Source organism: Zootoca vivipara, chromosome 6 (assembly GCF_965207765.1).
Source record: "Zootoca vivipara chromosome 6, rZooViv2.hap1.1, whole genome shotgun sequence".
Classification (NCBI taxonomy): Eukaryota; Metazoa; Chordata; class Lepidosauria; order Squamata; family Lacertidae; genus Zootoca; species Zootoca vivipara.
Window position 1 is genome coordinate 36,956,785 of NC_142589.1, and position 27,277 is coordinate 36,984,061.

General features: G+C 46.7%; 1 protein-coding gene across 6 annotated transcripts in view; it reads right to left on the minus strand.

Moving 5' to 3' along the window:
* Positions 1-223: 223 nt before the first annotated feature.
* Positions 224-27,277, minus strand: part of ACSF3 (acyl-CoA synthetase family member 3) — a 64,354-nt gene continuing 37,300 nt past the window's right edge. For all 6 annotated transcript variants that reach the window (XM_035118956.3, XM_088671968.1, XM_035118959.3 and 3 more), the window contains 3 exons: positions 5,914-6,048; positions 5,081-5,192; positions 224-591 (listed from right to left, as the gene is read on the minus strand). In XM_035118956.3, coding sequence (XP_034974847.3) covers positions 474-591; positions 5,081-5,192; positions 5,914-6,048 — 365 coding nt within the window. In that variant the 3' untranslated portion in view covers positions 224-473. The remainder of the gene's footprint in view (positions 592-5,080; positions 5,193-5,913; positions 6,049-27,277) is intronic.

A 27,277-nucleotide genomic window follows, 5' to 3' on the forward strand; every position in this document is an offset into this window, starting at 1 on the left:
TACATGAGTTGTTCAATTGATGAAACGAGGAGCCTTCAGTGGGTAGGGGTGTGTGCTCTTGTGTGGGGCCCAGAGCTTCTGTTCAAAATGCCTTGAGTTCCCACAGACCCTGGAAGGTAAAACCAGCAACCCTGATTGACACAGAGCTCAAAAATTACACCACTGCCAAACCCTGAACTCGCTTCAGGAAGAACATATTGCCAACCAAAAACAAAAAACAGACTGAGCAAGAAGAAAGCCAGATTTTATGAGACAGTGATTCACAAGTTAAGAAAATAAATCGCAGATCCTGTCCAACCTTACTCATCATGAGATAAGGACTTGTCAACACGCAAGGGTGCCACCGGGGAGCTGGAAAACAGAGCACTCAGTCACACTTTTGGAAAAGCCTCACCACGCTGCCCCACATTTCCATGCAAGGGTGTTGTCACGAAGCCTCGCCGTTCTGCATGACTCCTGCCAGACGCCCATCGCTAGGCGGAGTAGAAATGCTTGAGAAGCTGCTTCTTGTCCACTTTGCCCATTTGGTTTCGCGGGATCTCATCCACCACTAGCAGTTCAGAGGGGATGGTGTAAGGTGCCATGAACTCTCTGGGACACACAAGCACATGTTCTGGTTAAGAGACTGCTTCTGCTTCTGCAAATGTCCATCTCCTCTCTACCCTTGCCCAAGTGCTGAAACATGGCTTCCTTTGTGATACAGAGCTGGACAGGGACACTGGAAGCTGCCTAATAACAATCAGACCCTTGATCCAATCTAGCTCAGTGTTATTTACTCTGACTGGCAAAGGTTACACAGTGTTTCAGTGGTGAGTCTTTCCCAGTGCTACCTGGAGATGCTGAGGATTGAGCATGGGACCTCCTGCTTGCAAAGCAGTACCTTTCCCACTGAGCTCCCAGTACGTTTCCGAGCACAATTCAAAGTGTTGGTGCTGACCTTTAAAGCCCTAAACGGCCTCGGTCCAGTATACCTGAAAGAACGTCTCCTCCCCCATCGTTCTGCCTGGACACTGAGGTCCAGCGCCGAGGGCCTTCTGGTGCTTCCCTTGCTACGAGAAGCCAAGTTACAGGGAACCAGGCAGAGGGCCTTCTCGGTAGTGGCACCCACCCTGTTATCAGACCTTTAGAAGGCATCTCAAGGCAGCCCTGTTTAGGGAAGCTTTTAATGTTTGATTTCTGTATTTCAATATTTTGTTGGAAGCCGCCCAGAGTGGCTGGGGGAATCCGGCCAGATGGGCGGGGTATAAATAAATTATTATTATTATTATTATTATTATTATTATTATTATTATTATTATTATTATTATTATTTCCCTTCTCCAAGATATTCTCAAGGAAAGGACTGTGCACCCCTCGGTATAAGAGTCAACAGATATAAACTGTGCAAACATTTGAGCCTGGAAATAATCCAGTGAAGGCTCCCGGTCATTAGAGCAGTGAGACATTGCCCTGTTCAACTTGGGCCAGGTGAAGTGCTCATGTTTCTACCTTTCCTCCCTACTAGCATACAGTTCACTGTGTCATAAGGCCTATGGCCCCCTGACCAGAACAAGCAAGGACAGAAGTGTTCAATCTGGAATCAAAACAAGAAGTGGGGCAGATGAAAAGAATGCACTTCTTTGCACAGTGCAAAATCCACTTCTGTCCTAATGGCCACTGGCATAGATGGTCAAAGCAAAGAGTCGCCTATAATAAATGTGTGAGCCTTCAAGGTGCTGCAAGACCTTTTATAGCTTTAAAAAGGGATTAGAGAAGGTCAAGGAGAAGGAGGAAGTCTTTCAGCAGCTGTCAGCCATCATGGCAAATAACAATTCCCATGTTCAGAGGCAGCGTACCACCGGTGTGGGAGATCAAGTGCTGCTGTTTCTCTCATGCTTGTGAGCTTCCAGGGGAGGACATCTAGCTGACCACTGTAGGAAGCAGAATGCTGGACTAGAAGGCGATTTGGCCTAATCCAGCACAGCCCATTTTAGGCTCCTATGCAATCGTGGGGGGTTTAGATCAGGGGTGGCACAGGAGGAGCAGCTGCTTGGAGGGCGTTCTGTACCCACATATTGCTCTGGGAAACCCACGCATGCACGTGGATGCTTAAGGCTGAGAAAGAAAGAAAGAAAGAAAGAAAGAAAGAAAGAAAGAAAGAAAGAAAGAAAGAAAGAAAGAAAGAAAGTGCCCAGACAAAGCACCTCCAAGAAGCAGAATGGATCACTTTTAATGGGTTCTCATCAATCCTTGCAATTAGATATGGCAGGAAGAGCAAATGACAAATTGTCAACATAAGCGCTAAGGAGCCTTGCAAACTCCCGGCCCTCCTCACAATCCCTCCTCCCATTTGCAATCCCCCTTCCCCCCTATTCCTCTTGCACGATGGGGAGGATGCAGAACAAGTTCAGCTTCTTATAAAGCCCCACCAGGGGACTGCCTGAGCCCGAAAGAAAGTCACCTTGCCCACTGCAAAGTGTGCGTGATCATGTGTATGTGGGCATGCCCTGCTATGACGGATACCTTGTGGGCACAGAGTCTGAAGTGACATGCCAAACCCGCCCAGCATGTCAGGGCTCTTCTCCCCCCTCAGTGCCTCCGCTGCTTTCAAACTATCGATGCCATTCTGCCATGTGGAGGAGGCCTCAAACTCAGGACCCGCTTGTCACCGGGAGGAGATTGGAGGCAAAAGCCACGAAATGAATCACTCTGAAGAGGGACATGTGTCTCCTGCCAGAGAATGTGGCGGGGGGTGGGGTGGGGATGAAGGAAGGCAAGTGACGCGGAAGATAAAGAGGAGAGACAGGAGGAGCGGCAGTGAAAGAAGCCGGCAGGGGTGTGAGACCCGGGAGGCGGCGTGCGGAGAGAGCGAGAGCGGGCCAAGGACCCTTCCCGAGGTGCTCAAACGCTGCTGCTCTGGAGAGACACATCACATTCAGGCTGGATTTTGCCTCTCACAGACTGCCCTGCAATCTTGGCTGTGAGGAAACAGGCAGGAAACTGAGGCACAAGGGCAAAGAGGGGAGATGTGCAAGGGGATAGCACGTGTTCCCCTCCTGCCACCACCCTAACAGCTCTGACTCGAGAAGTGATGGAAGTGAAGGAAGTTAAAGGCTTGATAACAGCTATGCTGGGCCCTCTGTGCTTGACGTGGCTGGTATTCGGCTTTTGTGCCCTCTTACAGCCTTTATGCAACACACCTTATTCTCCCTGTGCAGCCTGCCGAAGAAGCTTTTGTAACACTGGTACTGTATACCATTCCCTCTTCTGGCCATCACTGGCCTGTTCTTTCTATTGAGGAGCTGGGCCTTTATACACGGATAATCTGGGAGGAGGAAGTGGGGCTGTACGTGAGCACACATGTTTGGTGGTGATGGGGAACCCACCTCCATAGCACAAGAAGCAGGAAATGACCGATAACCAACACTGCTGAGCTCATATTCCGCTCAACAAGTTTCCAGGGCCACACTTTCAGATGCCACATATACCAATTCCTAGGAGAACGCTAATGTGGGCATGGTGTAGTGAGCATCCCAGGTTGGTTGCAGTGGAACTATGGGAATGTAGGAACCTGATTTTCACTGTCCGTCTGGCTCAGCACTGTCTATGCTGACTGTGAGTGGGTCTCTAGCATTTCAGAGGAGAGGTCCTTCTGCATACAAAGCACATGCTCTGCCACTGAGCTATGGTCCTTCCCTAGGGAAGCAGAAGGCTAAACTAGATGGGCTTTTGGTATGACCCTTCAGAGGTCTTTCTATTTTGTTAGGTAAAAAAAATGTATGGGTGCTGTGCAAGTGCACATCCAGCCTCTCAAGTGTTATGTGAGGAAGCTGGCATGCAGGCAGGGGAGTGAGAGGCCAGGGCTCAAGGCCTCCACACCTCTGGATTTCTTTGTGAGTTTTCTTTGCTGTTTATTCAGAGCAACAGAGGCTAGCAAGAGTATTCCTCACATTTGCTAAATTGCAAACCTCCCACTGTGATTTTTGCAAATCCTGGGGACTGTTTAATTGGGCAGCTGTGCAGCCCTGGATGAAACAAGAATGCCTGTGGTTTGTGAATAGCACCAGTTTCACTTACCCTCTAAAAAAGCATCCAATATGTTTTTTGGAGTGGGGGGTGGAGCAGCCACCTGGGACAAGGGAACCCTTATTCAATTTGTATTAGTTGAACTGATGAAAAATGGTGTGTGTGTGTGTGTGTGTGTGTGTGTGTGTGTGTGTGTGTGTGTATTCTGCTTCTATCATTTCAGCACACCTTGGAGACTAGCTCTCTAATTTAGGGCCAGTTTGGTAGCAGGGGAGGGCAAGAAAGCGCATAGGAATACCATTGCACACAAAAAATCTAGAGCCATGTTTGTAGCCTCATGAGTCAGAAGAATTTAACTGTGTTGTTCCAGACCCATTGGCCTAGAGGGAAGTGGCAATAGATAGCCCAACAGTAGCCCAGCCTATACTTGAATAACATATACAGACTAAATAGCTAGGATGCAACCAGCAGCTTTATAGAAGCAAGTGGACCCCTATTGGCTCCTGGTGTCACCTGACCCCTCTACTAAACACTGATACCACCCTCTGGTCAGTGGTTGCATTAAACTGCAACAGAGGACAACTGTCCCCTCTTGGCTAGATAATCGAAACACAGACTTCTACAACCAGATGCTAGTCTGATGTTTTGGACTACAACTCCCATTAGCCTCAGCCAGCAGAGTCATGGTCATGCTGGCTGGAGCTGATGGGAATTATAGTACAAGATATCCAGCTGTCACCAGGTCGGAGAAGGCTGAAGTAGGAAATTCACATTGGAGTAAAGTAGAGAAATGAATGGCATTCTACTGGTATATTTACTTTTTCATTTACCTGCTGAATATATTTTCATTCTTATCGTAGGAAAAATATATTAAAATGTTGGGAAGTTGGAAACCAGCTTGTAAATAACCTTAGCTTGTACCATTGGTTTGTCTACTGTTCATCCTGCATTTATTCATTTTACTTAATATATTTATATCCCACCTTTCTCCCAATAAGTATCCAACTGGAATAGACAATGGCCTGCCCTATAACTTCTCGTGACACCCCATACCCAGTGGGTGCTGCCATGTTACCTTGCCCATTCCTTCAGGTCCGTGAGAGACAGTGCCTGGCCCTCATGCAGCCTGACCACAGCGCTGATCTTCTGACCCCACGTCATGTCCGGGGCACCAATCACAGCCACATCTGGAGAGGGAAAAAGTGTGAAAGAGTCACACTGTGGAGGTGGGAGGAACTCCCTCCTACAAGAAATTCACCTGGCTCTGCCTTTACTTTGTCCAAGTTTAATTATTTGGTCTCTGTGTTAAACTTGGTGCCTGTTTCAGTTTGGTGGACAGCCTGCTAGAACTGTTTCAACTTGAGGTGACTTATTTAATTTATTCATTATGCTATTATTTATTTCATAAACTTTATACACCACTTCATTTTAAAAAAATCAAGAAAGATTTACAATCCTGCTTTAAAACATATTAAAATTACCTCATTTGCAATAGCTGTACTATTTTTTTCTCTTTCTTTACACGCTCTATGATTGTTTTAAATTTTGCCTTAACTACAGCTCGTTAGCTGCCCCGAGTGCCATTTATGGGAGAATATGTCCCAGGTTCAGGTCCTGATGATTTCAGGTAGGACCACCTAAAACCTCAGAGAGCCACTGCCAGATACTGTTGACAATACAATCCAAACTGTCTGCCTCAGTATACAGGGCAGTTTCGTTTGAGATGGTGGGAGAGAGCGAGAGAGCAAGTAAACTGGGGTGGGTGGGTTTCCCAGGGGTGGTACCTGGACTGTGGAATGCCATTGGGGGACCTGTCAGACCTTGCTGCTCTTTGTAAAGCACTAAGTACATGAACTACAGGTATATTAGTGAATCAATAAATAGCTGCAGGGCGGGGCTAGGCTTTACCAGCAATGCTGGGGTGGGCCAGCAAGTGGCGCTCGACTTCCAGGGCACTGATTTTGTAGCCGCCGCTTTTGATGATGTCAACTGAGGTCCGTCCTCGGATCCAGTAGGTGCCCTCCTTATACACAGCGGTGTCACCTGGAAAAAGAAAGGAGCTGGTAAGTCTGGACTATGAGGTAGGCAACATTTCTAGGGGGGGAACTGCAGGGTGGAGATCGACACCTGGTAGCCACTAATAATGAAAGAGGAAAAAGTGTGACAGCGTTGGCAGAGAAGGTAAAGACCAGAGGAAATGGCTAGTGAGGGCAGCTAATAGGATGAAAAAAGGAGGGACAAAAATATGAACAAATGGATGTTGTGCCTATCATATACGAAAAGCATTTTAATACCAATTAAAAACAATGAATGCCTATGACAATGCACATACAATATTTGACTTATTATTTGCTGTACTAGTTATTTGTTCTGGCCAATGAGGCAGCTCTCGAGTGAAACATATTTGGCTATGGTAAACGTTGCTAACTTATTGGTTCAGTTTGTTTTCATTCTTTTATTTTATGACAGATTATGAGCCATACCTAGCAGTTTGTGGACACCTGGCTGTTCAAATTTGGAAACTTTTTTTTTTTTTTTACATTATAGCAGCTGCTGATCCATGCCAACTGGGCAGCAGCTGGAGGCAGCACCATCACAAAGGAAGACATCACCTGCCAATTCTAGGGCCTGAGATGGTCGCATTGGGGAAATGTGCTCTTTAGGTACTTGGGTCCCAAGCCACAGGACTTTACATACTAGAACTAGCACCTTGAAATTGGGGTTGGTAGCTCAATAGCAGCCAGTGCAGCAGCTTCAGGACCAGTTCACAGCCAATATGCCACTGAGCACATTCATGGCTTGCCTGTTGGGCTTCCTGGAAGAATCTGGTTGGCTGCTGTGGCAAACAGGATGCTGGACTAGATGGATCTTAGGGGGGATTGATTTGGTTAGATTAGATGAGCCTGACCAAAGGCTTACCATTGTCCTTTCCACCACGAGGGAGTCCACTCTGGCCCTGACTGGGTTTCCTTTTGTGGCTTGTCTCCCAGATCCTTCTGCCCTCTCTTTCACTTAGCCTCCCTCACATCCTCCAGCACTCTGGGAATCTGCAGCCTCCTAGGCAAGAGAAGCATAAGCCCTCCTCCTCTCTTGCCTGTGCCATCCGCTGCCAGGCTGAATCCAAGGCTATTCTCTGAAACATCAGCCCAACATAGATACGGAGGGTCTGCTCTCTGTGGACTGGTCGTAATGGTCCTCTTGCCTCAGCCCACAACTGGCTACAGCTGGTTAGCATTGGAGGTACGAGGTAGCAGAGAGAAATGGGATGAACTCACGAGGGCCAAATCTGCACAGTACATTTCAAGCATCATGTCACCACTTCAAACAATCATGGCATCCCCCAAAGAATTCCAGGAGGTGTACTTTGTTACGGGTGCTGTTAGGGGGTCCCTGCCACCCCTTCCCCGGCTACAATTCCCAGAGTGGTTTAACACTCAATCTCTCTTCATAGGGAACTCTGGGAACTGTAGCTCTTGGAGGGGAACAGGGGTCTCCTTACAATTCTCTGCACCCTCAACAAACCACAGCTCCCAGAATTATTTGGGGGAAGCCATAGCTGTTTAAGGTAGTATCATAATGCTTCAAATGTATGGTGTGGATGTGGTCTAAATTGCCTTATACTGAGTTGCATCACTGGTTCATTTCATTCAGTATTATTTGACTGGCAGGGGCATTCCAGAGTCTCAGGCAGAACTCCTTTCCTGTCTTCCATTGCATCCTCTGGAACTAAACCGGCTATCCGGAAAAGCTCCCAGATCCCAAAGCACATAGTTGCATTTCTCCATGCTGGTGCTCCTGTGGCCGCTCACTCAGAGCACTCACTGCTGGCCTCCTTTCCCCTGGGTGGGGGAAGGACCTGCCATGTAATTGATGTGCAGGACAAAAAGGGGGTAGGATTGTGCTCCTCTCCCCCTCATTATCTTAAAGGGAAGGAAGCTGCAGATGCAGCAGCGCTTCCAGAGTGGCTGTTTTAAAATTCTTGCAGGTTTTATTAAGAGTGCCTGTGGTGGAATTTGCATATGAAGATGCAGAGGTGTCAAGTAGTGTAGCTTTGTGAGGGAGAGGTGTAGAGATAGCAAGCGAAATCTTCTTACAAGGAAGGGATGGGGAGGTGGGCTAGAGTACTTTCCAACATCTTTCTATGCAAGGCCTTAGACAATTACAACAGAAATAACATCTAAGCAATCTCTATTTTTATGAAGCGATCTCTATTTTTATGAAGGCCTCCCAGAACAGAAGCTTCAACAGCGAGGTTGTGTAGTGAAGGTACTGGGGGATATTTAGTTCAATTGAACTGCAGTGTTCAGTTAATTGCTTTGACCCTGTTACTGGACAGAGCATAGCTGTGCAGATGCAACCCTGCACCTCTTCATTCTCCTCCAGCGCTGCTATATTTTACAGACCTCTTGTCATTACACTGGTGACATGCCTCTTTGAACTTTTTACACCTGAAAATTTGTGGATTATTTTTTTAAAATCAAAACAGGAGAGGGAAACGGCTGATGGCTTGTACATGATCATAGTAAAAGGCTCAATAGTGCCTAATGAATCCCCTCTTTTTTTACCTAGTTCCTTGACTAGGTGCAATCCACACACACCTGCTATATTCTGTCAAAAATATTCCTAGATGTACCAAGCTCCAACAAGCTGTGCAACAGGAGACGTCACAAAGATTCCAGTGCAGGCCTGTGAATATCATTGAAAGCAGATGTGATCTGCTGTTGCAACTTCCTTCCTTTAGAAACAGTGACTGCTTTGAAAAGGGCTCCCCTCTCTGCTTCTTTGCACCTTCCACTCTAGGCTCCAAAGTGTTGGGCGGTGGGAGCCTCCCTGGAAGCGAGAATTCCAGGTCCCTCTTCGACTTACGAGAATGTCTTCCTTTGCTTGACAGACTCTCCCAGGGAATTCCCAGCTGCCAGACTCTTTCAGTAGCACAGAGATCATTCACTTTGAGCAGGTACAGACAGAATGAGGCATCTTCCCTGCTGGATTCCTTTGCAGAGGCCTGCTACTTGGAGAGTTCCCTTGCTCTCTGAACTAGCATGTTGACAGGATAAGGCTGGGCATTTCAGCAGAGACAGCTCCCTTCCCACCCCCACCCCCTTCGGGGAAGGTCTCCTCTGAAGCAGGCAGAAGCAGAAGCAGATCTCTGTGCTCCTTTGGTGGCTTTCATCAGAGATATTGAAATTATCCCACAAATGCAACTGATTAGGCTGAGAGGGGAATAGCTGGAGGGGCAGCTCATGGAGGATGTGATGGGTGGAGAACAGACAAGTCTTTCATGGCACCAAGTGAAGGGCATCCAGCGGTGTGCAAGATGCTTTGAACTGGAGAAACGTTCTGGTTCTGTTAGTGGGTGGAGGTGGGGGAGGAGCAAGGGTGGCTCCTTTCGTCCTTGCCACCCCAAGCACCTAACTGTCTGGGGACAATGGTGGCTAGTGCCCACTGGGACTGGTAGGGCAGAAGGCAAGGAAACCAACAGTCAGAGGAGCCAAAGAGGCTGCAACAATTAATTCTAGTTTTCTCCTCCTCCTCCTCCTCTTCCCTGTGGTATTCTAAAAAGGGCAATACTGAGACTGAGGAGGAGGAAGTTGATGGGCACTGCCATCCCCTGGACTGGTTGGAAGAAAGAAGGCAGGCAGGGCAGGTTGAGGTCAAAGGGGAAGTGACCATTCACCCAAATGGATCAGCCTCCAGTGAAGAGCAAAGCATGGACAGCAGGACAGTGCTCCAAAAGGGATCCTTCGCCAGGGGTTATGCCAGCCTCCTGCTGGACTTGACAACAGCCATGGCTGTTAGTGCCACACTCTGAAAATTCCAGTGCAGGGGCAGAGTCTCGGGGCTCACATATAACACAGAGAGAGCAGTAAAGCCCTTGGATAAAAGGCATTCTATACAAAAGGAGGCTTGTGGAGAACAGGTGCGGGAGGGGATGCAGAATGACAAACAATTAGAGGGAAGGAGTAAGAGATTAATGATGGGATGGGAATCGGTTGTCCCCACAACAGCCATGCGAGGTGCAGAGTTTATGGCATGCAAGGGTCTGTGATGTGTGTACGTGTGTGTTACGGACATAAACCTCCCCACACTCCCCAAATGAAAGCTGCATCAATAGTTCCCCATCTGCTCACATATATCACACACTTCATTCCAGTTTATTAGCCGGAATAAATCATAAATATTTCATTATACATCAACGGTGCTCGACTCCGGGAAGGCACAATCCATCACCCCGATGCTCCCCGCGACCCGCCACCGCGCATTAAGCTTTCCAGTCTATTAAACAAGATTGATACAGTGTGCTGGGATGGACTGAGGGAATGTATTTATAGCACACTGGGGGAAAGGGAGGGCACTGAGAGCACACAAGCAGCCTGGACAAGATGAAGCTCCCCTCAATGGTACGTGGGCCACACAGCTGCAGGAGAAAGTGCAGCATCCATCAGGGGCCGAGTCTCCCAGGCACTCGTGAATGATTGCATCAGCCTGGTTTTCTCTAGTGCCGTGTAAATTAAATTGTGGGGCACACCGGACATCCCCCTGACCTGTCAAGAGGCTGTCGCCTCCTGCTAAGAGATAATATGGAAAAGAATTGGGGAGGGAGGGAGAATCCAGTGGACTTTCCCTCTCCCAATCTAACAGATGTCTGGTCAACTTTTCCATCAAATAAAAGCCTGGCAGATTCTGTCACAATAATTTGAAATGAAATTGTTCCTATAGCAGGGAGGTTCTTCCTTGCATTTAATCTCCTTAGGGTTCAGAAAGCAACATCTTATTTATCGGTGGACAATGTGAACAGCCATAAGTAAATATGTAGGGCCCTGCTGGGTCAGCCAAAGACTCCATTACTCTGTTCTCCAAGTGGCCACCACGATGCCCACGAGAAGCCTGCAAGCAGGATGTGAGATGCAACATTATATCTCATGGGAGCGTGTTCCATAAATTTATTATGTGCTTTGTGAATAAGTCTTCCACCAGCTGCTTCTGATCCACAACCCTCTGAGTATCCATGAGAAGTTTTTGTCTATGCCCTCCTTCAGTACCCCAGTTGAACTATAACTCGAAATAAAACCCAGCAAGCCAAAAATGAAACCAATGTTCACTGTGTCAAAAGCAGGGGACCATGTGATGTTGCATCTCCTGTTCGTGTGCATCCAAGTCCTGAGTTAAAACAAGCTGAGCCAACTCCAGTAAACCCAAAATAAGTGAAGAGGAAGAGGGAAGAGAAAAACTGACAGATCTCTGCAGGTGACGACTATGCCTCAGAATAAGAAATTATATCACTCATCAATTTGCAAAGCTCCATACCTCTGCAGGTGACACAATGCCTCAAACGAAGAAATTATACACCACTCATAAATTCACCAAGATCCATTTTAATACTAATCAGACTTCTTTGCTGTCCCCTGACTATCTCTGGGGCAGATTTTCACTCCCCTGGTGGTTCAAATCTTCCTTCTAATTGCTTAATGTACATTTCCTTTAAGATTAAATAACTTACTCCCACTCCTGTTCACAGTTCACCTCTACCCCTAATAAGTCTAACTATGGATCCCCATCAGAATTCCTGTCTCTTGGTGGATGACACAGTTTATATTTCATTTATGCAGGGCCAAATGTTTGCTGTAGAAGACAAAGAACCAGTATGGTATCTGCTTGGAGGGCTTGCAACTTATATTGCTGGACATAGCAGGGAAGAGAGAAGTGAGTTGGAAGGGAAGGAGATAAAAAAACTCCAAAACATTCAGGAAAGGCTTAGCTAGGCAAGCAAGTCTTCAGGGAGAGGGATGTAACTGAATTGGGAGTGCAGGAAAAACGAGAGATGCAGAATTCAGTTTAAGAATTTGATCTTCTTCTTCTTCTTCTTCTTCTTCTTCTTCTTCTTCTTCTTCTTCTTCTTCTTCTTCTTCTTCTTCTTCTTCTTCTTCAATAAAATTAACTCTGAGATTACTGTATGGAGGCAGAAAGATTCCTACATGCCCCAAGGAATGCAGCTCTTTTTCAGGAACATCACTCTGAGGAAACAGCCAGTGTTACCAAGTGGGGCTCTGATTCCTTCCTCCTTGAGGAGAAAAAGAAAATCTCTCAGAAGAGGATTCAACTTTCCAAATAATTCCTGATACCCCTATTCTCCTCTGAACTCTCGTTGCCAGGAAGGAACATGAGGCCAGTCCCATTTTGGCCTGCATTACTGTCCTCAGATTCCTGTTCCAAATTCACCACCATGCCACAGTCAAAGACTCCCAGAGTAAACAAAGTCCTTTTAAAGGTGAAAGCCTCATTCATTAGAGCCAACACCCTGAAAGAAGCCAAAACCCTACTCAAGGCTCAGTCAGAGGAGACTAGTTGTTGGAGCAACATTCAAATATAGCTTGACTAGCTTCTAATCTAGGCCAAACTCCACTTGGAACTCTCCATGGTGCTGACCGTCTCCCTGCTCTGCATATCTTAGACAAGGGGTTCCCAGCTGTGGTCTGCCGAGGTGTCTGTGAGGGTAGTCTGTATACACAAAAATAAAAACCACCCAGCATCCAGCACCATGCAATACAATGACTACAACAGGCATGAGAATCCACACAGATCCTCAGCAATTTTCAAGTGGTCCATTGTTGGGGAGTGTGGTGGGAAGGTAAAGGTAAAGGGACCACTGACAATTAGGTCCAGTCGTGGACGACTCTGGGGTTGCAGCGCTCATCTCGCTTTACTGGCCGAGGGAGCCGGCATACAACTTCCAGGTCATGTGGCCAGCATGACTAAGCCGCTTCTGGCGAACCAGAGCAGCGCACGGAAACGGCGTTTACCTTCCCACCGGAGTGGTACCTATTTATCTACTTGCACTTTGACGTGCTTTCGAACTGCTGGGTTGGCAGGAGCAGGGGCCAAACAATGGGAGCTCACTCCGTCGCAGGGATTCGAACCGCCAACCTTATGATCAGCAAGCCCTAGGCTCTGTGGTTTAACCCACAGTGCCACCCACATCCCTGTCTTAAACCCTGTCTTAAACCTGACTTTCCAGTTTGTCTGAACACATATGTCAGAATCTGACTCCTTTCTGCTAATCAGCCTTGCTGGACTTTGACCCTGGCCTGACCAGACTCTGATCACCAGACTGTGGGTGGATTTGTCTCCCAGCTGCATCTCACCTGAGCAGCAGGCACAGCTGCCTGAAACAAAACACACTGTAAGGAAAGTTTGGCTTGAGGTGGCTGCTAGAGATTCCCTCTGCATCTCTTCCTATAGACTCCTGGTGTCTTCTGGATTCCTACTGCTGCAATGATTAATAAAGCATCAAAGGCTTCTGTGGGGAAAGGAGACGGCACAAAAGGACAGTCCAAACCTTCCTCAAAACCTTGCCATCTGCTTATTATCTATCAATACTTATAAAGAACTTGATTCTCCATTGTAGTCACCCATCCTCTCCTAGTATCTAGGTTTCGCCCTGCTGAGGCTCATTTGTGGCCAGCAGGCTGCACAGAAGACACAGCCCATCACAGTAACAACAGGTTCCCCAAGGTTTTAGGCTAGAGGAACCAGGTAGGATTATCGGCTAGGAGTGGGCATATTTTTTTCCTTTCCTTTCCTTGCGGTGTGGGTGTGGGGAGTGCATGTCACCATTCTATAGGTTATGAGATACTCAATACCAATCACAATTGGCAGGTGGGACAATAAGGCCTGTAGGTTTACAGTGGTACCTCTGGTTGTGAATGGGATCTGTTCGCAACCCGCGTCAGCGCTTCTGTGCATGCACGGGTCGTGATTCGGCGCTTCTGCACATGCACGAACCGCTGAACCCGGAAGTAACCTGTTCCGTTTGGCGCGTTCGTAACCTGTGTTGTACGCAACCCGCAGCATTCGTATCCAGAGGTATGACTGTGTAATGTAATTATTTTAAAAAAAGTTTATACTGCTTAACATAATAAAAATCTTGAGGCCAAAGATGGGGAACCTGCAGCCTTTCAGATGTTTTTGGACAGAAAAAAGAGACACCTCTGACAAATGTCCTGGTCACAGTTTCTCATTTATGAACTCTATCTAATCAATAAAGCTGTGACTGTATTTTAAACCCAAAAGCTGGTGTCCACCTCTTCTATGCCAACCGCATATATTTATGAGTGCCCTGTTTTTCCTTCCATTTCTCACACTCTCCGTGAGGAGAAGCTGTGCTCTGCTGCCCTTCCTGGATTTTGGCACTCTGTGGTCAGGAGAGAAGGAGTTAACCAGGGAAGCAGATCTCAGAAGCTCTCGCCATGGAGGGCCCTGGAGCACGCAGCATCCTGCCTGCCTGCAATGGAATTCTTGTCATGCTCCGAACTCCATGAGTTTGTTTGTATTCTGCGCACAGCAGCACAGAGCCTGCTGTCGGAGTCATGCTGCGAGAAAGGGCAAAGCCCTGCCGAGATGAAAGAATGCGAGGCGCTGGTAGAGCCTCCCCTGGCATTTACACCTTTAAAAAAGAACAACAGAAAGACAGAAAAGGAAACCCACTCAAGGGCTTTTTTTTCTTTTTTGCAGAGAACTCTGCTAATAAGCTCTTCCTCAACAAGAGGCAGGGTGGAGACAAGCCAACAGTTCTGGGAGAGGCTGCAGAGGTGCTCTCTCTCACACACTTGCTTCAGGTACCTAGGAGGCAGGAGCCTAGGCAAAGGTAGCCTTCCATTGACGAATGCCAAGCCACTCACTCCTACATCTCCATTTGGCTACTAACGCCTAATAGTGCTGTTGAGGAGCCTGCCTGGCAAGCTCCCTGCGCTATAGGGTTTGGGCACACAAAAGTCAAGCTGGTAATTGAAAATGTGGGCAAATCAAGAAGTGCCTGCCTTGAAGCACAGGTGTTTTTTTAATAATGTGCCAGAGCCTTGATTCCTTGTTGTGCAGATCATACTGGCTCTGTTGTTACTTCTCCCTGCAGGCAGAAAGGACAGATCAGTCACTGGAACGTGCAGAAATCTCTGGGGTGTGTGTAGATTGCAGGCCTTAAAATTGGATAAGGTGCAAATCTGGTATCCTAAAAGGATGGGCCTCCAATGGGCTGTACCTGCACTGGGTGTTTAATGCACCCCCATTGTTTAGCCCAGACACTGAGATCCTCCTCCGACGGTCTTCTGTGGGTTCCCTCACTATGAGAAGTGAAGTTACAGGAAACCAGGCAGAGGACCTTCTCAGTAGTGGCGCCCTCCCTGTGGAACATCCTCCCTACAGATAAGCAACTATCTGACTTTTAGAAGACATCTGAAGGCAGCCCTGTTTAGGGAAGTTTTTAATGTTTACGGTGTTTTTACTATTCTGCTGAGTACTGCCAAGAGCGGTTGAGGAAACCCAGCCAGATGGGCGGGGTATAAATAGTAAAAATTTTATTTTTATTCTTAAGCCAGAGCTGACTGAACTGCCAACTACCCAACCCTCCTAGGTGATTTGTCTCTTAGCTGTAGGGCAGAATATTTCAAAAAAAAAAACCCAGTTAAGCCATATCCACCCATAGAGGCACCTAGCCCTCTCTTCAGACCAGCTGTTGCTCCCCAGCAGCATACTGCCTCTAAACATGGTTCCACATGGCGAACTCATTCTCTGAAAGCAGAGCCTTATGCAGTCAAGATAGCACCATACAAGCACAAAAGGATTTACAGAAGTACATTTTTTGGGGCGGTGGGGGTCTCTAAGGAGAGGTGGGTAGGAGACCCCAAACAGCCCAGGCCTGAACATACACAGAGGCCATGGAATGCTGGCTGACTTTTAGAACTGAAGGAAAGGAAGACTGAAAACAAGCAAAGAGGTGGAATGGAATGGACTATTCTAAAAGAAGACATGGCTGGCTGACTAGCATGCTGAAAAGGAGTACTTCACACTGAAACATTCTGTTGCATGTCCCCCTTATGATGACTAACAGCCACCAAGAGATCCATCCTCTATTAATTTGTCTAATTCCCTTCAGAGGCACCTAAGCCAGTGGACAAGACCACATTTTGTGGCAGTGATTTCCATAAGTTAATTATGCAATGTACTCTGGGGTGCAGATTATTTTGGGCAATCCTGAAGCTCCAGTCATCTGATTTCATTGCGTGACCCTGAGTTCTTGCATTATGAAATAAAAATGTTCCTCCCTGTCAACTGCCGTCAAGGTGCTGTGGAGTTTCTAGAGAAAAAAAAACAGGTCACCATAAATAGGAAACTTCCTTCCTTCCTTCCTTCCCTTTTTCTACTTTCTCTCACATTAGCATTTAAGTATTTATAGGCATCCCTGCAGATGATGAAAAGGAAGAAAGAGAGTCTGCCATGCCACTCAGCAGCTTGAGAGGCTGAAGCTTGGCAAAAAGTCATTGCAATAACCAAGATGCTGGAGTTAAAACCCCTTTGCTCCGCTCCTGCCCTTTGCAGAACAGCTCCGGGATCAATTACACGTCTAGCTAAAGCAAGCAATAACTCTCTCCCCCCTACGCCCATGCAGTGACCTTCCTGTTGTCTCTCGTGAATGAGCAGGATTGGTAAATAGTCCACCAAGGTAGCAGCGGGTGGGCACAGTGGCAGTGGTGCAGAGGATTCCCTGCAAAAGGAGTCCAAGTAGCCCTTTTATTTAAAAATAGAGAAGCTTTCGTCACCAACCACTGTAAGCAAAGTGCTGCAGCCACCCTCCCTCCCCCACATTTTTGCTTCCATCACAATGCCATTAGTTCTGAGTAAATATGTTCTCAATTGTCTTGAGTGAAGCCCACAGGGAGGCTTCTGTTGAAAGCAAAGAGCCTGGGGCTATCACTCCCAATGATGTTATCTGCCCAGGATTACAGAGTGGGAAGGAATTGGAAGCCCTTAGAAGTCAGAGGCTTCTTCTTCTTCTTTCATATGTCCTTATCAGCTGGCTGGGCAAAACACTGAGTTAAATAAAAGGCTAACTGCTTACAAGGCATTTGGCCTTGAACTGGGGAGGTTGCAAACAAAGCCACTGCTTCCAGACACTGGGGTGACAGAAGGCAGTGTGGAGAGGAGAGGGAGAGGGGATGAAAGCTTTAAAAACTGAGAAAACAAAGCCCCGGATACTGTGATATTATTTCTTATCAGATTCCACCCCCACCTCCATTTTTGGGATGCTGTTTTTCCTTACATACAAGGAAGAGGAGGATCATAGGATGTTGCCTGCTACAGAGTCAGCTCAATATTCTTTACAGTGCTTTCCAAGAGTTTCAGCCTGGGGACATTCCCACCACTACCTCTGAGCCACAGTGGGCGCTTGCCAAGCCTTGAAGATGTGAGTGTGCTACATGAAATAACAGAGAAAATGAAAAAAAGAAAGAAAACCTTTATCAGATGTATGAATGGAACTCAACGTGTACGGCTGTCTCATGACTCCAGAATACTATGGATTCAGAGGAAGTTTCTGCATGGAAGAGTGAAACATCTTCAGAGCCAGCCCCTGAACTATCACCTTCTACTATCCTAGAATTGCTGGCACAAAAGCAGCCCATTGCACCAGTGCCTTTCTGGCTCGAGGAGATTCCATTGCCTTTCTCTGACTCCAGGACAGTGGCCTCAGTAGAATCATGGTCACCTCTGTGTGGCTGGAGTCAACAGGCGTTAAAAGCAGGCTAGGTCCCTTTATGGTGCTGGAGGAGACTCTTGAGAGTCCCATGGACTGCAAGAAGATCAAACCTATCCATTCTGAAGGAAATCAGCCCTGAGTGCTCACTGGAAGGACAGATCGTGAAGCTGAGGCTCCAATACTTTGGCCACCTCATGAGAAGAGAAGACTCCCTGGAAAAGACCAGTTGGGAAAGATGTTGGGAAAGATTGAGGGCACTAGGAGAAGGGGACGACAGAGGACAAGATGGTTGGACAGTGTTCTCGAAGCTATGAACATGAGTTTGACCAAACTGTGGGAGGCAATGGAAGACAGGAGTGCCTGGCGTGCTATGGTCCATGGGGTCATGAAGAGTCGGACACGACTAAACGACTAAACAACAACAGGTCCCTTTAACTGAAGAGACTCCTCTCACAAAGGCACAGCTGGAGATGGAGCTGTGTTTAATGTGTGTTTCTTTTGGGGTTGCCTGTTGCTGAAACAAAATTTGAGTTGCTTCTACTGTATGTGTCAGCTACCTAAGCGCTCAGTGGAGCTGTCCAAAGTGCTATTTGCATCTTGCTGATTTCCTTCTAATGTGGAGAACCTAAGTTTAGCCCTTCAAAAGTACAACTCCCATTAGTTCCAGCAAGAATGGCCAATGGCAAGGGATGATGGGAGTTATAGTTCTCGAAGGACAAAGGTCCCCCACGCCAAATATATGTGAATATACCTTGCTTCTATTACTAGAACCTGGGACTCTGTTTCATCTTGTCTACTATCTTGTTTCTGCTGCTCCAGAGAAGCGGACATGGAGCAAAGGATTCAAACTACAAGAAAGAAGATTCCACCTAAACATTAGGAAGAACTTCCTGACAGTCAGAGCTGTTCGACAGTGGAATTTGCTGCCAAGAAGTGTGGTGGAGTCTCCTTCTTTGGAGGTCTTTAAGCAGAGGCTTGACAGCCATATGTCAAGAATGCCTTGATGGTGTTTCCTGCTTGGCAGAGGGTTGGACTGTATGGCCCTTGTGGTCTCTTCCAACTCTATGATTCTACTTTGACCCTGCCTTTTTGAAACCAGAACTTTGCACTGCTTTGCCCTGTCTGACCCTGCCATGAATTCCTGCTTGGGTCAGAATCCCCATGCTGCTGCGGCCATTGCTTGGAAAAGAACAGCTGAGGTTATGGCATAGCTGGTTATAACCTAAGTTGGAGAAAGAAGACCATATATTCTGATAGCTGGCTTTTGAAAACATAAATATAATGCACAATCTAAACATAAATTTATGCTTGCTAGTGCATCAAAGTTTGAACAGTAAATGAGGGACAATTACATTTTCTTTGTGCAGTAACTACCCATACTATCCTGAGACACTGGATAAAATTATTCAGTGAATTCCAATTTTGCAGCTGCTCATTTCAACGGTCTCAGAGTTTCTTTTAATTGAAGTACAGCAGCTATAAGGTCAAATACAGATTTGCCCAGGGAATGTCCATCTTTAATGTCCTATTTAGGAATGTAGGGAGCTGCCTTATATTCAATCAGACCATTGATCCATCTCAGTGCATACTGTATACACTGACTGGCAGCATCTCTCCAGGGTCTCAGGCAGGAAACATTCCCAGCCCTACTCAGAAATGCCAGAGATGGAACCCGGACTGGTGGTCTCTTATGTATTTATTTATGTATGTATAGTACTAGGTGTACCCGGCCACACATTGCTGTAGCTCAGTGTGTGAAATTGTAATGAAAGGAAAGTATACGGCCTGTATGGCCGGACTGGTTCTTGGGGCGTCGGCTCCGTTGGTGGTGGGGCCTGCCATGGCAGTGTGGGTCTCGGGGCATCGGCTCCGTTGTCTGTGGGGCCTGTCGGGTTGGCATGGCTCTCAGGGCAGCGGCTCCGGCGGCGGTGCATCCTCTGGGGCCGGCCTGGTTCACAGGGCGTTGGCTCCATTGGCGGCACGGCCTCCGGGGAGACTTGGCTCTTGGGGCGTCGGCTCTGCCGGGGGTGGGGCCTGTGGGGCCCGGCCTGGCTCTTGACGGTGTGCAATTATGGAGAGGCCTCGATGGGGAGGGAGGAGGAGGGGCGGGAGTATGGCGCTATTGCTACACAAAAGGATATGGCATCTGTTCCTTTGACATCCACTGGAGGGCGCTATGTTTTTTAAAGACAAATTCATGTTTTTACCTGTGACAGGTTTGACATCTGTATAATCTAAGGTTATGGAAACACTCGCATATTGGAATGTAATGTTGTGTCCAAATTTGAACGCAATCGGTCAAGCAGTTTCGGAGAAAAGTGGAAGTTAACAAACATGAACATTTTACATTTTTATGTACGGTATATAGATTTGGGCATTTAGAAATGGCTTCTGAGAATCCAAGGCAGTGACGTCCTTCCTGTGGAACTGAGGAAGCCCTGGTAGTGTTATCGGCCCCGTAATGGTATTCCTGATTTGCTCCTATCATATTCCCTTGTGAGAAATCTATTGGGGACTGTGTGCCAGTGATGGACAGGGGCAGAGCCAGTGGTGGACAACCCGCCCCCCCCATTCCTGTCCCTCCTCCACAACCAACAGGAAATTAAGTCGAGGTCTGCACATGACCCCTAAGCCAGATGTTCCCATCCCTGGGCAAAGCTAGAGTACAGTGCCTTGCTGCTGGAGCTAATTAAGTTAGGGGACCATCTATAGGCAAGGATATGTCAAAAGAGACATAATCCTAGAGGTCAAGGCTAAGCAGATCTTCCCAGTCCATCTGAGTTAATCACATCATCCCACCAGGCCACTCTCTGGATCTTAACCTCTGCTTACTAGAAAACTCTCCCTCTTCCCAGCCTTGGGCATGTGTATTTCATGCAGCGGGCTTACCCTGCTGATAAGTCATATGCAACACTTGCAGGAGCTCATAATTAAGCAATAATTTAAAACAAAAAATAGTATTAATCGAATTTATGACTGGGAGAGACAATGTAAACAAACATGGGGAAAATATTGCATGCTAGGATTTTAATTAGACATGTTCCTATTTATAGCTTGTGCCGAACAGGCGCAAGTGATTTCTATCTCAGGTGTGAACGCCCATGAATGGAAACAAATGCCCACCCTGGAGTGGGGAACACCTGCTTCTCTCTGGGGATTGGAAAGAGCCAGAAAAAGCCACTGCCAACTCAGTGTAGTATTGCAGCGTGCCATCTGCTTAACCTTCTCTGTGCTAGCTGGCATTGAAGGGAACAGAACAAGACCAGCCAAGCTCAAGTGAAGGGGTGTTTTTGGGTTTTTTTGGTCTTCTATCCTCTTAGGGTTGAAGGTCAAAAGGACTCACAGGGGAATGAACAGAACCTTCAGGGCTAACCACAGAACAGATTGAAATTCTGTGCCAATGTGACATCTATTCTACACCTGAATGGATTCTGCAAATCAGGCACATCTGCAAATCTTGCATAATTTATCCTTCTTCTATGAGCCATTGGGGGAGGGCCAGGAGTTTAGCAGAGCACTGGCATTCTGCCCTCAGACCGCTAGAAGTCCTGGTCGGTTGCCTTCAAGGGTCCAAACATTTTAAAACTTGACCTGCCAGAAGGAAATCCATCAATGATTGAAGTGGATACTGCCAAGTAGTTCCACAGGTGCAGATAATTATGTGGACTCTACCATATTTACTTTCCATAGGTGAAGGGGCAATTATCTGCTGTGAAAATATATTCTGAGGCTCATGAGGAAATACAGTGACAGCTGTTTGCTTTAGTAGTTCCTGAACTGCAAAGTGTTAAGAAATGTTAGATTTAAAAATAACTATCATTGCACATTAGTGCCATGTTCATGATTTGAAAATCCCCCACTGCCCCCTTTTTTGTATTCTCTCAATTGTGGTCACATTCCACCAGCCGCGGGCAGCATCCAAATTTGGGGAAATGTGAAAAGCAACAGACCTGCATCCTACCTAAACAATGGAATCATCCATACTGCAACCCACACTCCAAAATGTGTCTGATTTACAGCTGCGATCCCTAAAACAATGATATTCAAGGTGCTCTGTAAAAAGTCTGAGACTGTTGGGTAGAAAAGCAGAAAACTCTGCAGAAATAGCAGGGAAGAAATTCTCACATCCTCTGGGTGCCTTCGCTACTTAGAAACAACAATTAAGATTCTCAGAATGGTGAAATCAAGCAGTCTGTTCTGTGTGGTGCACAATGCATTTGCAGAAACTTGCCGGGCAGCCCCACTATTAGGCAGAGAGAGGCAACTGCTGCAGAAGCTGGGCAGCGGGCGGGACTGTATCCCCCTGACTGGAAGACAGATCACTGTGTGTTATACAACCTGTATAACCTGCTGCTTACACCTGGGCCCCTTAAACTATCTTGCTACCCTCAGGTATCATGGACAATGTTGTCCCATCACCTGTGTTCAGGCAAGATTCAACCACTAGTCCGGTCAACTCCCCTGTGTGTGCATGCACCATCTTATCCTTTGCCTCAGGCTGCAAGATGTCTTGGGCCAGCCCTGGAAGCTTAGGATATGCAAATATTTATTTTGAACCAAAAGAAATGCATTTGAAAGGTAGAGACTGGGACTTCCGTAAAAGGAACTGTAATATAAGCTCTGAATACCAAAATACAGGATTTGGTTACTTGCAAAAGAGCAACATTGATTGCATTTATGTTTTCTGCACAGCTCAAAAGCAGGGGAGCTTAATAGAAATGAGTCATTGGTTTAAAGCCCACGTCAAACAAGTTAAATAACTCTTACTTTCTTAACAACATATTAATCAAACTGCATTGATTCTTGAATCAGATTCCGTTACCAGCCAAGGCCTCTATCTTCCTGGCCCTGATGCAGGCATTAAGGGAGTTTTATTCTGACAGATACAATATAGCAATCAATAAAGTCTTATTATATGGAGCTGATATACATGGATTTGCTTGCAGGATTTATGCACCACTTTCAAAGTCGGCACTATTTCATGTCTCTGCCTCAACCTGTAATTGAAAATAAATCTCACCAAATACTCCCAGGTTCTACTTTCCTAGACGTGTGGGCAAATGTGAATGGAGCTAGGCTATCCTCGGGGAGAACATAGCTCTATGATCTTGCCTCTCCCTGCCACTCATGCTGCACAGCGTGCTTTTCCTTTGGGAGAAATCCTTTGCACAGTGGGAGGGGGATGCACATAGACACTCAAGATGAAAGCCCATCTTTCAACCAAACTAGTGTAGCCACTCTGCGCTCTTATATTCACTTCCACAGAGTTACAGCAGGAAAAGCTCCTGGCGGACTATGTCCTTATTTCAAGGTATTGGGAGAACACAAAAGCAACAGTTGGGATTCAAGAAACCGTAGACATGATGCTAATGCACAAGGAGTGCTGCTTTTCACCCCACCATTTTGTAGCATTTTGCAATTTAGGAAGTACCGTACTCTTTGTGAGCTTTAGAACGCTGCCTGTAACTGCTTGAGTGGTTTTGTGACTACTTGCACTGAATTCACCTGGGTCACTTCTTCTTGTGGAGAACAGTGGTCTTGGTGTTGTGGACTGCATTTATTGCATTTTATGGGGCTCATGTATAAAGGTCTATCTGCACCAAAGTGACCTTTCACATCCCTCACAGGAACACGCAGTTTGTCATCATTCCATGGATAAGTCAGAGTGTTAGTGAACATTTCATGACACCACAGAAGCTCAGCCAATGACAGGGAGAGTCTTGTTCACACACAGCTAGGCAACCATAAGTTTTTAGCCCATCATATGTGGGATTGTTTACTGGCATGTCAAGATGCAGAAGAAGATGCTTCTTTATGTAAGTAAGAGCCTGAACAGTTGCAAGGAGAGCCAAGGCCAGCTGCATTATTTCCTTTCATAAATAAGTACACAAAGACACACACCATTAACAGCCCTCCATTATATCCATGGGGCATTTGTTCCCACCTCTAGCTCTCTTTCTGACCCTTACAGACTTCAGTTACCCTACCTGCCTAGAACTTTGGAGCTCCATCTTAATGTGGCTCAATCCATCACCAAGTGCAGCGTATTAGAATCTGCATGTGCTTTCTCTACTAGTGATTATTCTTCATTTGCTGACCTGCTGGTTCCTAGGATTGTCATTAGCAATAAGCAGAATGCTCAATTATGGCTCAGAAGTTATTAGAGGCAGAGCAGCGCACCGTCGCCAGGTTTACTTTGCTCCAGTTGTGCTCCCACCCCAACTGAGGGCCAGGTTCCACATGCCCTTGAAGAATGCCTCAGCAGCAGCTTCGCCACATTGGGCCCCATGCCCAGGATGGGAAGGGGGGACATAAGTGGCCGCATTCAGACCTAAGGTTGGAACTGAGTCTGGGGGCCCAGGTTGCCTTTAAATTGGGGTAGGTAATAGTTCCTTCCCTTGTTCACTGCTGCCTTTCTCTATCTTTTCTCTTTATACCTATGTGACTAGGACTGGAAAAATCCTGAGTGCCTGGTTGCACGAGCAGTTAAGACTCTAATGCTGGCAAGTAGGATTTTAAGGTATTTTCCACAAGCCATGATAGAGCTGTGTCAGTAAATGCCCTTGTTGCAGTTATAATATGCTTCATTTGCATTCTTTGGAACACCATGGCAGTAATTAACTCTGTTTAACTCATTCAAATGCTTCCTCTAGAACTCACTTAGTAACCGTCATTTTTGCTGCTGCTACAAAATGCTTTGGAGTAGGTACCTCTCTGGGATTCATAACAATAGAAGAGGAAGAGCATGCTGCTGCTCAGTCTTATGTGTATGGCTGGGTATGCTCTGTGCACCCACAGCACAACAGCAGAATCCAACCTTCTAAGTATCTCAGTATTCACTCGATTTCTTTTTTTAAAAAGTTTGTAGACCTCATTGCTTCAGGGATCAAGTTTCAAGGCACAAGGACGGTATCTGCTAAAACTGCAGAATACAAGTGGGGAGCTCAGTAGGACTCGCAAGAGTTCTGCCTTTCAGTCTGAAGAGCTGGTCTCTTCTCGGTGAAGCATTTGTGTACCAAAGGACTGTGATACATGCTTTACATGGAAAAGGCCCGAGGGTAAATCCCTGGCATCTCCAGGTAGGGCTGAGGAAAGCTCCTGCCTGAAATCCAGGAGACTGGCTGCCAGCCTGTGTAAACAATACTGAGATTAATGGACCAATGGCCTGGCTCAGTTAAAAGACAGCTTCCCTATATTCCTTCCTGTGCCCTTGTGCATCATATGTGCCTACATACAAAATACATAGTTTTCTGAATAGCTAACAAGGCAGTCTCACCTGCAAACCTGCATCTCACTATGGCAGTGTTTCTCAACCAGTGTGCCTCCAGATGTTTTGGGACTACAACTCCCATCATTCCCAACCACTGGTCTTGCTAGCTAGGGATGATGGGAGTTGTAGTCCCAAAACATCTGGAGGCACACTGGTTGAGAAACACTGCACTATGGATCAAGAGGTGTCAGCTCTGGAAATATGTTGCCTACCGTATTTCCCCCCTAAAGGATCCAAAAGGGGACAGGAGGAAAATTGGGGGGGAGGGGAAGGTGGGGTGCAACCAGACGGAAACAATCAAAATGCCATCACTCTCTGTCAAATGAGATTAACAGTGGTAGGACGGAGGGTGGCTTCTGAGGCTTCTCCAACTTGCCTCTAATTCAGAAGAGCTGTCATTTTCTCCCACCACCACCCCGCTGCCAGCATTTCTTGCTTGGAAGTTAAAATTTGCCCAGCGAAAGGGTTAAGTTTAATTTATACTGATTTCCATTTAATATCATTCTCTCCCCGTAGGAGCCAGCAGCTGTGAGCTGATTGTAGTTTCTCATTATGCAGTCTGTATCGCTAATGGTCTGTGACAAAGGCATGGCATCTTCCAGGCCATACCCCCGAGAGCCAATTAAACACACATACTCCCTTCCTGTTTGCAATGCATTACAATGAAATTAAACTGAATTTCAAAATCATTTTCTCCTAAAGACATCTCTTTACAATAATTAATGCATGCCATTCGTTTGCATCTGAAATATTCATCAGGAGGGTCAACTTTTTAAAAATCCTTTCGTTCTTTTTTCTTTTTTAAATGGATTGCCCCACAATGCTGCATTGCCCACTGACATCAAGCCGCAAAATCTTGCTGCTCACAGGAGGACTGCGGCATGAGCAAAACTTGCCAAACTGCAGCTCTCATTCAAGTCACAACCAACCAACCACAAAATGAATAGAACACACACAGTAAAGTCACAGAGAAGGCACCAGAAAGTCAGGTTGAAGCATTCAAGTCAGTTATTAATGTTGTTGTTGTTGTTGTTGTTGTTGTTGTTGTTATTATTATTATTATTTTTATTATATAGCATTTTACTGTCCAAAGTGCTTCACATATGTTATCCTGCTGTAATCCATACAACAGGCCTGCATGGTAGGCCAATGTATTATTCTGATACTGCAGATGAGAGGCTGACAGACGCTTGATCTAGAACACTCAGCAAATTATCACAGCGATGAGATTTGAACTGGGGACATTGATGGTTTGCAGCTCATTTTATTTGGTGCCATGCTGCATGATAGTTGTCTTCCTCTCACATTCCTTCTCAGCCCAAATTACATTAAACAAGCAGCGATACAGAAAGGAAGTGCCCCCTGTGTGCAAACAAAGACCTGGGCAGGGGTGGGAATAGACTGAGTGACGGGAATGAAATTAACCAGACACCCAAGCTTTCTGCAGCCTACAAGATTAATGACAACCAGGGCTGAACGAAGAGAGAGCAAATGTCCCATGTGTACACACTTACACTGTCACTAGTAACAGGAATGGGAAAGAGCCAAAAACAAGACGGTTTTGGGTCAAGAGGCTTCAGAGGCCAAAATGTAACTCTTAACAGGTCCTCCTGCTGAGGGATGGAGCTAGCAGAAGGAAACATTCCATTTTTAGGGCACAACTGTATGGCGTCCCCATCAGGGATGGGGAATTTCAGTTCCTGAGACTCAACTCAGCCAGGGGTTCATATGATCAGCAGAGAATCCTTGACTGAACCCTATGAGCAAAACACCACTTAACCACATTACTGCTGCAGACAGAACACAAGGAGGTCCCAACAGGGCTTGGGTTCAAATCCCTGCTCAACATGGAACAGGAAAGGTAAGTGGACACCGAATGGGAACTATGCTACTCTTGACTTGTTGCAAGGGCAAATTGAGTTAGCCAAGTCCAGAGTTATTTGCATACAAGAGATATAAATGATATATTAATTTATGCTTAGCTAACACGGTGCCCTGCAGATGTTGCTGAATTACAACTCCCATCATCCCTGACCATTAGTGACGCTGGCTGGGGCTGTTGGAGATGGAGGACACCACAATGTCTACTCCTGTATTAATGAATCAATATTACTAACACTGGTCCAGTAACTTTGCCCGAGCAGCAGCCAGGCGCAAGTGCTGCATCAGTTCCTGGTTCCCAGCCAAACAAACCAGGGCTGAAGATCTTTCCCATAGTCTTGTGCCATGAACCAATATGGAGGAGTCTTGCCACGGGGCAACCGCACTAAGACTCTCTCACTTGGGGGCAGGGCTGGTGCGTCCATTTAGGCGGACTAGGCAGTTGCCTAGGGCGTGTAAATGGAGGGGGCGCTGGCCAGCCTGCCCCGCAAAACCCCCGCGCCACCGCCGCCCTCCCACGGCGCACGCTCGCGCTCCTCCTGCCTATGGAGGGGAGGCTGTGAGCTCCTCAGCGGTGGAGAGAGCGAGCGGTG